Source organism: Tursiops truncatus, chromosome 8 (genome assembly GCF_011762595.2).
Source record: "Tursiops truncatus isolate mTurTru1 chromosome 8, mTurTru1.mat.Y, whole genome shotgun sequence".
In the NCBI taxonomy this organism is placed as follows: domain Eukaryota; kingdom Metazoa; phylum Chordata; class Mammalia; order Artiodactyla; family Delphinidae; genus Tursiops; species Tursiops truncatus.
The window spans coordinates 2,649,264-2,663,761 of NC_047041.1; the positions used below are offsets into that span (position 1 = coordinate 2,649,264).

At 48.6% G+C, this 14,498-nt stretch overlaps 1 protein-coding gene across 3 annotated transcripts in view; it reads right to left on the reverse strand.

Moving 5' to 3' along the window:
* NTM (neurotrimin) overlaps window positions 1-14,498 on the reverse strand; it is a 931,021-nt gene that overhangs the window by 112,373 nt on the left and 804,150 nt on the right. For all 3 annotated transcript variants that reach the window (XM_033861762.2, XM_033861763.2, XM_033861764.2), the window contains exon 4: window positions 8,195-8,320. In XM_033861762.2, the coding sequence (XP_033717653.1) occupies window positions 8,195-8,320 (126 nt within the window). The remainder of the gene's footprint in view (window positions 1-8,194; window positions 8,321-14,498) is intronic.

Consider the following 14,498-nt stretch of genomic DNA (forward strand, 5'->3'; position numbering starts at 1 on the left):
CAATTATTTTTTTTTCTCCCACCATCAGCGACCAGACCACTATAATAGCTTTCACAATAGCAATTCCTTGTCCCTCCTGGGACAGCCACTGGGGGTACTTGGGGAATTTTAATCAAGCGCCTACGTTAATTAGAAAATCATGGGGGTCAGGGGGTGCTGATTAAGCACCTTCGAAGATCTGTTCTTCCTGGCAGTTGACTGAGCTTGGGCTTTTGTAAGGATTCAAACTTTTCAGAGGAAAAAAATTTCATTTCCTCCCTTTTGTTCTTGTCTCCTGGGTGGGAAAGAAGGGGAATGGGCTGGCTGGGTGCTGGGAAGTACCGGGGTCGGGCGCCTACCGTGTGTCGCTGGCCGGGCACTCTGCATCGGGAAGCGTGGCTCATCCCGCCAATCTACCCTGACACGGCCCGGTGATCTGTCTTCTGCAGATGAAGCGTCTGAAGCTCAGGCCTGGGGTCAACCAGGGAGGCAACGGTTGGGGGAGAGGCTTTTCTTACAAATTCCTTTGACTGGTTTGGGAAATAGATGATGATGCAGAGATGAAGCTCCTGGATCTTACCCCTTTCCTCACTAAAACTGATTTTGTTTTAAATGATGTGCCAGAAAGACTCAATTTTAAAAAGGGAAGAAACATACTGTACCTACACCATTGGACACTTCTTTCAATGATCCCCAAAAGGGCCTGTCACTGTCTCGTGCTGCGCTCAGCACTGGTGATAAAATACGACCACGAGGGGCCTGTTGCTGCTCCCCTGATCCCGTGGACACCGGGGTGGGGGGCTGTGGGGGGGTCTCTGGAGCTGCAGGTAAGTGCGAGCATCAGTGCCGTGCAGAGTGCCGTGGCATCTCGGGAAGGGCCGAGGCACTCCGACTGAAGAAAAGTCATCAGAGGCTCTCAAACGGGTAGTATCTGAGCCTGGTCTTAAAACAAAAGTGGACTCTCTCCAAAAGCCGCGGGAAGATGGTCTAAGGAGAGTGGAAGTGAGTCCAAGGAGGAGACGCCAAACAGGTGGCGAGCCTCAAGCTGCCACTGTGACTGCAGTGCGGGGGGTCTTGGGGTAAAGGGCCGGATCACGGAAACTCAAGCTGCCGTGACAAGAAGAACAAAATCAAGAAAGAAGCGTATCTTCAGAGAGGCTTACTGCTGCCCCAGCGTGACCCAGGCAGTGACAGTGCAAGGGAATCCAAATCCAGCTGGACCTGCTTTCAAACCCATCTGTTTTGGGCAGGTCACCTCCAGCTATGAAAGGGAGTCACTCACTGCAGGTGGTCAGAGCCTCAGAGAAGGGCCAGACATTCCAAACAGCTCAGCAGAAAGGACCAGCTGGACCATTCTCACCTGTCCTCAGGAAGCAGGTGGAGAGGGCAGACATGCTGGTCCCCACCCATGCCCACCTGTGGGAGGAGCCTCCACAGGGAAGGGTCCTTCTCTTAACTGTATCTCTTGGACTCTAATATTCTAGCAGAAGATAGGTGGGCAGTTGGCGGCTTAGCAGGTGCCCCCTCCAGGGAGACTCCCTGACAGGGAGCAAAGAACCACAGATCTCAAGGCCTCCTTTCCCCTCAGGCCCTTGTTTCTTGGGAACTGAGGCTAATTCCTGGCTTCACAACACCTTGGCCATGACTGGAGAGATAATTCAGTCATTGAGTTCCCCTTGGCTTATGGCAGAAAAGATGTATCGCCTGTATCATTAATTACAGGGCATCCACTAAAATGAGACTCCAAGAGTTGTCCAGAGTCGGCACAGATAGAGATCTTTCATAAGGATCTTTGTCTTTCCTGTTTGTTTGTTTGTTTTTGGTTCCCTGCTGCTGGGTGGTGAACATCGGTGGTGGGTGAGGTGAAGCCTTTAGTTCCATTTTGTCCTCCTTCCCTCCCATCCCCGGTGCCTCTTTGCTGGAGACGATTTTCTCGTCTGCCATCCTAATGATTGCTGTGCCACACGGGGCCCCTGACGCTGGTGCTGACAGGCTGCTCATTAGTGCCAGGGTGCCACGTCAGCCAGTGGCACGCCAGAGTTCCACGCCTGACACTCTTCCGCAGAGCTGTCACCGGAGTCGCGGCACCTGCCAGCTCTGGTTGAACTCAAGCTGTGATACCTCCAGTGCCAATTACTGCTTCTGTGTCCTGCTTAGCTGGGGAGGAGGCCTGTCAGTGCTGACAAATGGGAAATAGGTGGGCGGGGAGAGCTCAGAACACTGGCGAGAGGAGAAGGGCTCCCATCCGAGGGTCACTCTGTCCTCACCAGCTGGTGCCTTTGAAGACTCTGGGAGGCAAGAGGCAGGGCAGCCGACTGGGCCCTGGGCCCTTCAACTCCAGCAGGAGAACTGAGGTGGGAGCGGGGGAGACTGGCAGCTGAGGCAGGTTGCCCAGTCCTGCGGATAGAGGTGTGGAAGGCATGCAGAAGCGCCCACCCCGTGCCGTGGCAAGAGAAGGCTTCCACAGCTAGGGCGTGGTGTGCAGCCCAGTGGACATACAGCTTTCTTCTAATTGTGCACTCTCACCCCGGGTCTTTGTGTGGCCCTGGGAAGAAACAATCCATCTCTACCCGAACCTCGATTCACACACTGGGGATGGAGGGGAGAAATTTTTAAACGATATGTCTCTTTTTTGGGTACTGATTTCTTTCTTTGTATTAAACTTTGTTTGACCCATGAGGAGCAGCAAGTTTTCATGTATTATTGAATTCACTCTCTCTGGGAACATCCAGGATTGATTTATGAAACTGTTGGGAGCCACTGCGGGTTTAGGCACAGGTAGGGTTGGGATGAGTAAGTCAGCAAGAGGATCAGGTGCCCTGGAAGAGCCGGGTGAACTACACATCAGAGAAGCACCGACATCATGAGCGCGATCACGGTGAGGCGGTGATGAGGGCAGAAGGCAGCTCGCGCAAGACCCAACTTCAACGATGCTCGTGAGCCACTCTGACCCTTGCAAAAGAGAACTTGAAAAGGAGTCACTTCTTCAAGGAGAAGTCCAGCCCTGGCACAGCAGCTTCCCCACCAGACGGACTTCGGGAAAGGCTTCAAGACCAGAGAAAATTTCCTGGAGACTTACCAGCAGAGACTTCAGCAGGAGACACACCAGGTCTGGACCACAACATCAAAGTGGACAAGAATTCCTCAAGGATGGGGATGGAATCTTCGAATTAGGAGAACGGCCATCCCCTTTGGGGCACCAGCAAACACAAGGGCTGTTCACGGAATCAACACATATTTCTTAGAAGCTTTCTAGGTGCTGGGCATTGTGCTAGGAGGTGAAGAACCCAAGAAAAGAGAGACATAGGCTCTGGTCTCAAAGAACTGATGAATCAGGAATCAGGACATCTCTTCGGACAGATCACTGGAACCTCCTGAGCCCCCTGCCAATACCCAGGTAGGAGGTGTTCTCTCAGCAGCCTTGGTGAGATTGTTATTGATACTTTCAGTGTTTTGTTTGGTGGGATAAAGGGTGAGGCAGGTGCAGCCGAGAGGGCAGCCCCATTAGGACACTCGGTGAGCCATGACCCCATATGTACAGTGGAGCCCACGCAGCGGTGGCTGGACTCAGGCCTTCATCTGGGTTTTGTGGTCGGCTCCCAGGGATGTGGAAATACAGGAACCTCAGCCTTCTCTCTAAAGCTCTGACAGTCCAGCAGAAACTGGAGACATGAAAATTGGCCTTTGAGAGTAATTTTTTTATGAAGTGTGAAGTCTTGAAGAGCCTTTAGAATACATTGAGAGAGAGAGTTTATCTGTTAGAAGACTCAGAGGAATAGAGAGCATTAAAGGTATTCTTTTGGATAGAAAGAGTCGAGCATAAGGGCTATGACAAAATAAATTCTTGCATGCCTAGACAAGGAAAAGACAAGATGCAGAGTCATGAGTGAGAGTTGCGTCTAAGGGACCCTGGGGACCACTGACGGTCCTTCAGCGCCCGGAGCAGCAGGCTAACAGGTGGGATTCGGTGAGGGGCCGTTAGAACATTCGTGCAGTTCCAGGCGGCATTCCCGTGTGAGGAAGTGACGTGGGCTCTTCCTCTTGGAAAGACCAAGGCCTGTGCAGGTACAAGCAACACCTGTACCCTTCAAAACAGGTATGCACCATGAGGGCAGGTGTCTCTACAAAGCTAGTGCATCTTCTCTTTGAACTCCTGGGAGCTATAAGTTCATGAAAGGAGCTAAAAAGACATATAACCAGTAATAACAGGTGAGATACTACTTCTCATGATCAACAGCAATGCCAAGAGGTAGCTTGGGAGGTCTTACCTCCCTCTCTATCTTGGATAAGTACAACTGACATTTTCTCCACCTGATGTCAAGTGCCAGGTAGGCACCTTCTGAGAAAGACCCCCAACACCCCTCCCGCCATAAGATCACTCCCAGTTTCTGTATATCTGGATGGGTGAGCCACTACTGATACAGCGGTGGTTAACGTTGCTTTATTACTTTTCCACATAAAAGGAGTCAAGGCTGGGACCTTATGCTAAGTGAAGTAAGTCAGACAGAGAAAGACAAATACCATATGAGCTCATTTATATGGGGAATATATGAAAACAAAACAAAACAAAATAAATGTGCAAAACAAACACATAGATATAGAGAACAGAGTAATGGTTACCAGAGGGGAAGTGGGGTCAGGGGAGGTAGTGAAATGGGTGCAGGGGGTCAACTGTATGGTGATGGATGGAAAACTAGCCTTTTGGTGGTAAGCTCGCTGTAGTGCATACAGAAGTCAAAATATAATACACGGAACTTGTACTGGGTTGGCCAGAAAGTTCGTTCGGGTTTTCCTGTAACATCTTACAGAAAAGCTGAACAAATTTTTGGCCAACCCGATGTGTTATAAACCAATGTTACCTCGATAAATTTTTTTTAAAAAGGAAGAGATTTATATCAGCTTACTGCAGCCCCATATAAGTTGTGATAGAGGAAACTAGGAGTTTCCAGAAATGCACAGAACAAACAGACCCGTCTGGAGAGAACATGCAGTGAAGCCATCAGGGTTGTGCAAAGTGCTTGGCCAGGGTCAGCCCCCCATCAGGGGCTTAATGGGTGTAAGCATAAGAATGACCTTGATTGAAATGTGATCTGCCCACAGAGCGTGGGAGCAAGGGTGAGAGCAGCCCTCTGCCTTTGGAGGCTTCGCTCAGGTGTAGCGTATCTTTTTCTCCAAGGAACCCACATCTTGTCCCTAAGTTATTTAAAATAAGCAGCCTTTTGGAGATATTTAGTGGGGCAAGATGAAGGCCCGGCTGCTAAGGGTCTCCTGCGCCAGTTCGGGCTGGGCAGCAGCCCGATGACAGCTCTGATCTCCAAATAATCAGTCACCGTGAAGCGGCACCCCGTGAGCCCCGGGGTGATCAGTTACCGTGTGGCATGTCGCATCAGTTTGAATCTGCGTTACCTAATCCAGACCACAGATCTGGGAAAAGCTGCTCGTCTAAATTACTCTGATCCACAGGTAGATTCTGATTATCCTTCTCCTCTCCCCTTGATCCATCTTCTGTTTCCATAGCAGCTAAAACCCCCGTAAAATGGAAGCATCAGGTCGAGTCCCCTGGGGAAATGAGGCTGCTGGATGGCCAGGAGGGAGGGAAGGATGCTAGGGCACAGTGGTGAGAACCTCAGCAAGAGGAACGGAGAGGGTGCCGGTGCAGAGGGAATACAAAAGTGCTTGTGAGGAGAAGAGAGAGAAGAAAGAAATGACAATGTGGGATGAAACAGAAGGAGGCTGTGTAGGAGGCTGTGAGAGATAGGAAGGCGGAGAACAAAAACAGAAAGCATGAAAGGACAAGACAAAAAGAGGAGCTGTACAGAGGAGAAGGGAAAGAAGAAAAAAAAGGAGAGGGGAGGGAGAAGAGAGGAAAGGAGAGGAGAGGAGAGGAGAGGAAAAGGAAAGGCGAGGCACCCAGAAAAGAACGAAGAGCTGCAAGGCCAGAGGAGGGATGAGAAAAGACATCAAGCAGGAGACAGAGGGGACTTGCAGGATGGAGGGAGCGGTGCCACCTGACAGAAGGAAAGTCCATGTACCTGGGATGATGAATGTTTGCGTATGCTAAAGGCACCGACGGCCCTGGAGTCCAGCGGCACTGAGGTCCTGGCCTTAAGCAGTGATGAACAGCGTGCACCATGGACCAGAAAGTCTGTCCATCTGGGTGCCCCACCCTGGGATGTGCCCCAGGGCCAAGTTCCATCACTAACAACTTCATGCACAGTGAAGCCTCCTCCCAGACTGTGGGCCAGTCCACATGTAAGGTCGTTTCCAGTCGAGAGATTGGCAGAAATTCCAGCATCTCTCTGATTCCTTTGCTCATGGTGGTAGTGTCAGGAGCGGTGGCTAGGGACAGCTCCCAGCGTTTCAGGCCAAACACAATGAAAACCTCATCCCTTTTCTGAAAACCTCCATAGGGCTAACTGTCACCCTGAGAGAGGGAATTTGGTTTCTGGGGCCCATGCGTAGTCTTCAACTGATTTTTTTTAATGTCCAGGTGTCGTAGACCTGTGATGCACAGCCTTCTTCAGGAACGAAGGATGCCTGCCCCAGGGGGTGGACGGACAGCCCTTGGCTGCAGCCCCTCATGGGGACTGTCTCATACGAAGAGAGATGCCTGGCCTAGGTCACAGCTCTTCTGGGGACAGCCCAAATTCCCTGACCTCGACCACTGTGCTGGCATAAAAGGTCACCCCCATAACCTCAAGAGAGGACAATTCATCCTATCTTCAGAACGCCCCACATGGCTAGTAGAGATGCTTCCCTGGTCATCATGGCAACTCAACCTCTCCCTCGGCCTGACCCCGCCTCCCTCCCTCCCCTTCCACAGGCTTGATCCCAAGGGCACCTCCAATAAACTTCTTGTTTGCCAGTCACCTTCTCAGGGTCTGCTTTAGGGGGACTCAGCCTGAAACACCCAGCAAACCACGCTGGTGGCGACTTTAGCATCTTTATTTTTATTGAAATCTAGTTGATTTAAAATATTGTGTTAGCTTCGGGTGTACAACAAAGTGACTCAGTTTTATATATATATATATTCTTTTTTGGATTCTTTTCCATTATAGTTTATTACAAGATATTGAACACAGCTCCCTGTGCTATACAGTAGGTCCTTGTTGTTCATCTATTTTATAGCATGTGTATCTCTTCTTTAGCCTCCTTAAACCTGCGTGACTCAGCAATGCGCTTACCTTCATACATACATGTAGGCATGCACACACACACACGCATATATACATACGTACATAAATATATTCCACGTTAGCCAGATATAAGCAGTGAAATTAAGGATCTTTTTCAGGTCTCTGCTCAAATGTCCCCTTGTCGAAGGCCTTTCCTGACCAAACCTCTTGTCCTTCTGTCAATGTATCCTGCTCTATTTTCTCATCCTTATCACCACATACTATTAACATTATTATTTTGGTTACTCATCTCATGAGAATGTGAGCTCATGAGAGCAGGGACTTGTCTGTTGTGGTTTATTGCTATATAAATACCCAATAGACATTTTAGAACTAATGAAATAATGTAATGCACCTCGCATAAAAGCCAGCTTAATAATAAATGGCATGTTGCCTTAAATTCTAAAAGTTTAATGTTCAATCCGTGAAAACACAAAACAACGCTTAGCCCGGCCTGCGAAACATCTAGACGTTTAGACAAAGTGAATTTTGCAATTCAGTCACACATTAAGTTGTACTTGTTATTAGGATTAATCAGAGTAAAGCAACAAGAAAACCACAAAAGGACTAATGGCCTAGCGACCAGATATTTGGCACTTTGAAGCAGCACCAACGTGGAACTTTTCCTTGTAGGCATATGGCCATCCCAAACCCTCATCCATCACTGTGTGTTTGTGTCTTCTCTCTCTTACAAAACAGCCAGCTGAACAATGCCACCAACACTGAGCAGACTCCTCCATTGCCAAACGTGACCAGGAAAGTGGCCCAGAACAGCTTACCACCACTTCACCCAGAAACAACTGGGATTAATTTCCCAGGGACTGGAGACATCCTCCAGTGCGATTTCTGAAATCTCAGAGGAGATGCCTGTCTTGCACTGAGAACACCGATATTCTCTGTGGAGCCATGAGCAACTTGGTATCAGGCCACCAAGAAGGGGGAACCCTCGACACCAAGTCACCAGCGCCATAACGTCCTGCCAAGGCCAACGATTCCCCCACTTCCTCTCACGACACGATACACCAAACTGCTTCTCTCACCTTTGGGGGAGATGTGTCTCCAAGTAACCGTCGGCTCTGGTCGACCCGTTGCTATGCAGGTGAGGCTGACATTGTTGCCTTCGTTGATGGAGATATCAGAAGAAATCTCTACAATTTTGGGAGATACTGTGGAGACAATACAGGTAGAAGGAAAATTAAAATCCTGCTTAAACATTTCTTTGTCGTCTTCAAGTGGTAGTTGGCGGAATAAGCCAGGGATGGCAATATTGGGGCTACAGAGTCGAGGAGGAATCAGAGGAATCACCTTACATGTGAAAGAAACGTCTCACCTCGACTTCAGCTTCTATTTCCTCCTACGTACACGCAATGTCAGAGGGTCTGAAAGGGATGGTTCCACTGCAGCCCCACAGGAACTGGTCTAGCCTCCACCCTCTTCCGGTCTCCACTCTCACCCACACGCTCCGCCCACTCCGGCTCCACACCGCGTCACGGCTGTCTTTATGTGATGCACTTCTGATCATATCACGTCTCCGCCTAAACACCTCCAACCATTCCTACTGCCCACCTGAAAACACCCAAGCCCCTCATCCAAGCAAACCAGGCCCTTCGGAATCAAGGCCGAACCTCTGTTTCCACTGACATTCCTGGCGATTCCACCTCTACTTACCCTGTTGTCATCCCCAACTCATAATGTCCTTCCTGGTCAGCCTGCATTTGGGATCTATATTCTTCCTTCTGTCCTTCCTGGGAAACTCCCAGTCATCCTTTTAGACCCAATCATATGCCACTTCGTCGCAGCTTTCCCTACCCCTACTCCCTCTGGCCTCCTGCACAACTCAAAGATCCTGCACCCAGATATGTTACCCGCACCTGAGGGGGAGTCAATCAGACGTGACAGACTTGGCCTCTTTCTCTGTGTCTTAGATTAATCCCCCCAAAGGATGAAGAGGTTCATCCCAACTGTAGATCTGGGGACAGAATCCCCCAACTTTGTTTAGTCTTTTGTTTTAGAGCCAGGGTTTCCTCAGGAAGTTACATTATGTCGTGCACTTTCTCATTTCTGTTTTACAGGACAGCATCCCACGGGGATGAGCACAGCCAGCAGTGTGCATCTGTCTCATTCTGGGGCTCATTGTTGCTGCACATCTAAGCCCAATTCTCCAGTATCATCTTTACCACTAGCGAATGTGATGCTTGACCATGAAATGACTACTCATTTGTCTTGTCTGCCAATGGGTTTATAAAGTAAGGGTGTCTTTTATTGGGCAGCCCCCCAACTCCAATTCTTGGCCCTTATCCCACTGTGCTGTAGTTATTTGCGTAGCATCCCTCACCCCCTAGACCATGAGCTTTTTTGATGGCTTGAGCCAGGTCTTACTTACATTTATATCCATAGTATAAGATGCAACACATATTTATAGGATGGAATTATAATGGTTGTTCACGGGAGCCACCTCCCCACCTGGCTACATGTCTGCGACAACCTCAGAACCGGGCCGTTAACACAAGTCATTTCAGTTCTACTCACACTGGTTTTGGCACATTAGCTCTTTACAGGTTAAGGGGCCCCTCTGTCGGGTTCTATTAGGCATCTTCAGGTCAGGTTGCCTCCTTGAATCAGCATGCTTCTGAGCCACCCCCGTGTGCTATTCCAGGACCCGTTATCCCCAGGACACAGTGCCATCTGGCCTGCAGGAGACCCCAGGCGAGCTGACCATCACCCTTATTCCCTGGATGGGACCAAGGTCATGGGGCAACCCTCACAGGAAAATCAGACTGGTTGGAACTTTCCGTGGTGGTCTTTCCTCTCCTGGATCCATTCATCACTCACTCCTGATGGTGTTGCATTTCTTCCTCCAGAAAGGAGCGTGTCGTGCAGATAGCTGCTCTCAGCCTTTGCTCCTTTCCCTCCTTCTCCTGAAAATTGACTTCCCATCTGTTTCCACACTGCGCCCAACCAGGAACGCTCATTAGCGAGAATGCACTGGACTTTGGTTTCTGAGCCCCAAGCCCTTGCTACTGGTTTTGGTCCCTTCGCCTCTTTCTCCAACTGTCTAGACCTACTGGAATCATTCAACCTCATTCAAGGTTGAGCTGCCACCCCTTCCACGAGGTCTTCCAGGCGACGTCCAAGGGGATGTGGCCTCTCCTGCTTGGAGACTGTAGCCTCCTCCACGGCATTAAAATAAACTGGCTTATGTTACCTTCTCTCATCTTTCTCCTTGGCTATAAATTATCATAGTATAAGATATTGGACAAGAGCCTTGCTCATCTTTTTATTTTCTGCTGTCTCCAACACGGTCCCTTGCATAAAGCAAGCACCAATTAATCATTTTTAGTCTTAAATCCGCGTGGAGCTTCCGGTAGAGAGGCAACTGTGGTGTGATGTCTGTGTGTGCGAGTGCGTCTATGCCCTTGCACACATACATACCTGCATTCTCAGGGATATTTGGCAGGACAGACACAATGGACGGTGGATGTGGCCAGGGCTGGGAAGCGACTGCTGGCTCTAAGACGCGGGACTTCTAAGACATTATATTATGATTCATGGCTGTATCATTTTAAAAGCTAGATTGAACCTTCCAGGAGAGAAAGATACTTGACGAGTTAATGACTGGACACTTGATTTGCTGACTGTCCAAAGGGTCCAAATCTGTGAGCTCTCTAAGTTCTAGAATCATTTGAATTTGATGTATTTTATTCGCAGAGCTTTAACTGGGACTTGCACTTCTTGAACCCCACCTCACCCCCAAGCCATACATTTGCCTGGCCCTGATCCTGCCCACCCTTGGCACTCACACAGCCTTGCCTGTTTCCCAGAGGACAGGCTGCCTGCAGAATGGCTGTGCTGGCCTTGCAGACATCGCTTTGACTCTGCAGGTAAGTAATTTATTGATCCGTAAGGCACTCTGAGATGCTCTGCGAGGGATTATGTCACGAAAATGCCATGCAATAAAATTAAAAAAATGATGGACTTTGTGAACACAGGGTGATTTAGGGTTTGTAGCTGGAAGTGTGCTCAAAGTACCTTTTAAGTGGAAATCAGGCAGGGTAATGAATTACTCTTGCTTTGGAAAGGCTTCCTGGGAGTTCATTTTCCTGGCTTCTTACATGATAGCTAATCTGCTAATCATACACTAGAGAACAATGGACAGTCCCCAAGTAGAAGAGAAGGTAGTCTGGGCCAAGCTGTTGGCACAGTAAGTATATAAAATGAGACCATCACACCTCATGCTTGGAAGAATCATCTAGAATTCTCTCCCTCCACTAACAACTGGAACATGTCCAACTCATGAAGTCGCAGTTGGTGAAATGCTTGGCCTTTCAATCCTGCCTCAGGGTGTAGCTTGAAGGTGGCAAATTGCCTCGAGATGACTTTGAAAGGCAGACCATTCATGCCATAGAGCTGAGACGGTCTGACCAGAGGTGCAATCCCAATCACCAGAACCAAACTGGCACAGTGCCGAAGATGCTAGGAGGTTAGAAGTACCATCTTCCAGGTGGCAACTTCTAACATGCTGTCAGTATTTAAAATGAAAGTGAATTGACAAGGATGCGCTGTGGTCTCAGCTAATCCATGTTCATAAGAAAATTCTGACCCACTGAGACAGGGCTATTTACATTTTTATACTGTTTCCATGGATACCTCCTGCATCTTATCTCATCTCATCATGCAGGTGGTTGGAAACACACTAGGATTGCTTTGTTTTCACTGATTCACTCACACATTCATTTATTCATTCATCAATACTCACTGAGCACTTCCTTATACCAGTGTTGTGCTTAGCCCTAAGGGGCAAGACATCTAGAAGACACAGTGTTTACCCTCAAGGAGTCCACAGTCTAGAGATGCAAAGACAGGAGCAGAAGCAAACCCCTTTAGTGCACTGTGACACAGAAGGACAGATATGGTGTTGAGGAAATGCAGAGGAGAGACACATTAGCCAGCCTGGAGATGCATGTCATGGAAGGCTCCTTGGATATGAGACACCTAAGCTAATCCCCAGAAGACAAGCAAAAATGAATCAGTTCTGAGGAGGAAAGGCATTTTGGGCAAAGCAGGTGATGTTAGAAAAATACTCTTAGTAAGACTTCTGGTGGCCAGGCATAATTATTAGTGGAAGGATAGCTACTGGAGGAGACATGGCCAAAAGTCACTCAGGTCCTGAGTGAGCATCTCCTATATACACACTGTGGCTTAGGTACGTCCATGACGTGCAGCAATGCACACACTTTCTTGGCCCTCCATGAACTTACAATCTGTTTGGAGAAACAGTGCATATATACGATCCACCGCGTCACAGGGTTGTGTGGGATTGGATGCTAGAAGGTTGGTATAGACATTGCACTCTGTGAGTTAGTAAGAGTGTGGGTGTCGGCACGGCTTCTCCTGGGCTACAGAGTCTAGTTCGGGTGCCAACAAAAGAGAAACGGTCATGTCTGCAGAGCAAGTGAAGCTGCTTCAAGTGGGACAGAAGTGCATGGGCACGGCTGGGAAGGCAGAAATCCAGCATGCGTGTGAGGATGCAAAGTCTACTCCGCACCAGAGGTGATGGAGAGCAGTGGTCCAGATCCCGGCTCTGCTACATTCAAGTTGTGCAGCCTTGGCCCAGTCACCTCACCTCTCTGTGCCTCATGTCCTCAGGTCGTGAAGCCAATTGCACATATCTCACCGGATCCCTCTGAGGATTTAGGGGTAAGTTTATGAAATGCACTTATAGAGGCGCTAAGCGATGTGAAGTACGCAATAAGTGAGTTTTCGTATATCGTGTGCTTGGCAGACACATATGTCACATCAACACAGAATGGAAGGTTGACAAATTCTAACCGACTCGAGGAAGAATGGGATACGAGGTCAATGAGGTAAACTAGAGCCGGATTACAGACCAGCCTGAATGGCCAGGTCCTTCCTGGGTTTTAACTCTATCCTATAGGCAATGGCAAGCATTTGAAATTGTTTAAAAAAGGAAATACTATATATAAATATATAGTGAATATACAAATATATTAATATACTTTAAGCAAAATAAGCTTGTAACAATGTGTCAGAGGGACTGGGTAGACAGACACTGGATTTCGGAGAGTGATGTTCAAGGCCTGGGTTAAACTGTGGGCTCTGTAAGGGTGGAAAGAAAAGGATGGGTTTGAGAGCAAAGCCGAGGACAAGCTGCGGGTGCCTGATGGTGCCTGGATGGGGGATTCAGGAACACGGAGTCAAATGAAGGCCATTTTGTTCAACAGCAGCTGGATGGCTGAGCTGGCAGATCCCTTATGTTATATGAATAACGTCTCTGGGGGAGAACATTAGTGTGATTCTGTTTTAGACAAGCTGATGAGATGACAAGGGGCCAGCAGGGTGGCAGAACTATTCTGTTAGCAGCTGGGATCACACAGCCAAAGGTCTGGGGTGAGTCTGAGACCTGCTAAGAGTCCAAGATTCCTTAAAAAAGGCCATCAGCTTATTTCCACATTGATGGATGTGATGTCTCTGCTGACTTTTGAGGTCTGAATCTAGAAAGATCAAGAAGTGGTTAGATTATGTTTGGAAAAAGGCAGAGACCCCCTGAGCCATGCTTTTTGGATAGAGTTCCACATTTAATTTATTATGTTAAGGTTTAATCTGGCTCTTATTGAATTTTAATTCAAATGTGTAAATAATTAAATAACATAATTATTAAAACAGTATTCTAGGGAACTTCCTCACTCTTCGTGTAGCCTCCACTGCCCAGGTGTTAAATTCTAATAATTATGTCGTTAATATATAGCAATTTTGCTGTTTTTAGCACACAGTAGATATCCTATTAAATCCAAATTGAGATGTTTTATTAAGCCCTTCACGGTCCCGTGGAGCTGAGGATGCATAGAAGCGGCTTGGACCAGGTTCCTCCACAGGACGCACGCAGATCTATGCATCCCAGGTGCTGCCTCTGGTGCTGGTGGCATGTTCCCCGTTCCCCCTGCCCCCCACCCACCTCCTCTCTGCAGTGAAGGTCTGAGATGCCCACGGGGGCTCGGGACAGTTTCCACAGCAAGGGCTGCGCCACAGCTAAGGCCTTGGCACCTTTGTCTTTACAGAATTAAAGGAGCCGTCTGAAACACCCTCGACTTTCCTGGTGTCCAGACCCCACAGAGACATCCAGGCCTGGGTCCTAACCTGGTGCATGAATGTCCACTCCACTGGCCTCCTTTCCTCCTGAAACACCTCAGGCCAGTCTTTGGTTCTTCAAAGTCTCCTTCCTCCCTGATCTTCACTTGGCCAGGTCTGTCCTGTTCTTGAAAACTCAGCTCCTCCATGAAGCCTTCCTCGACCATCTCTCCTGAAGTAGAACTCCCCACACCAGAC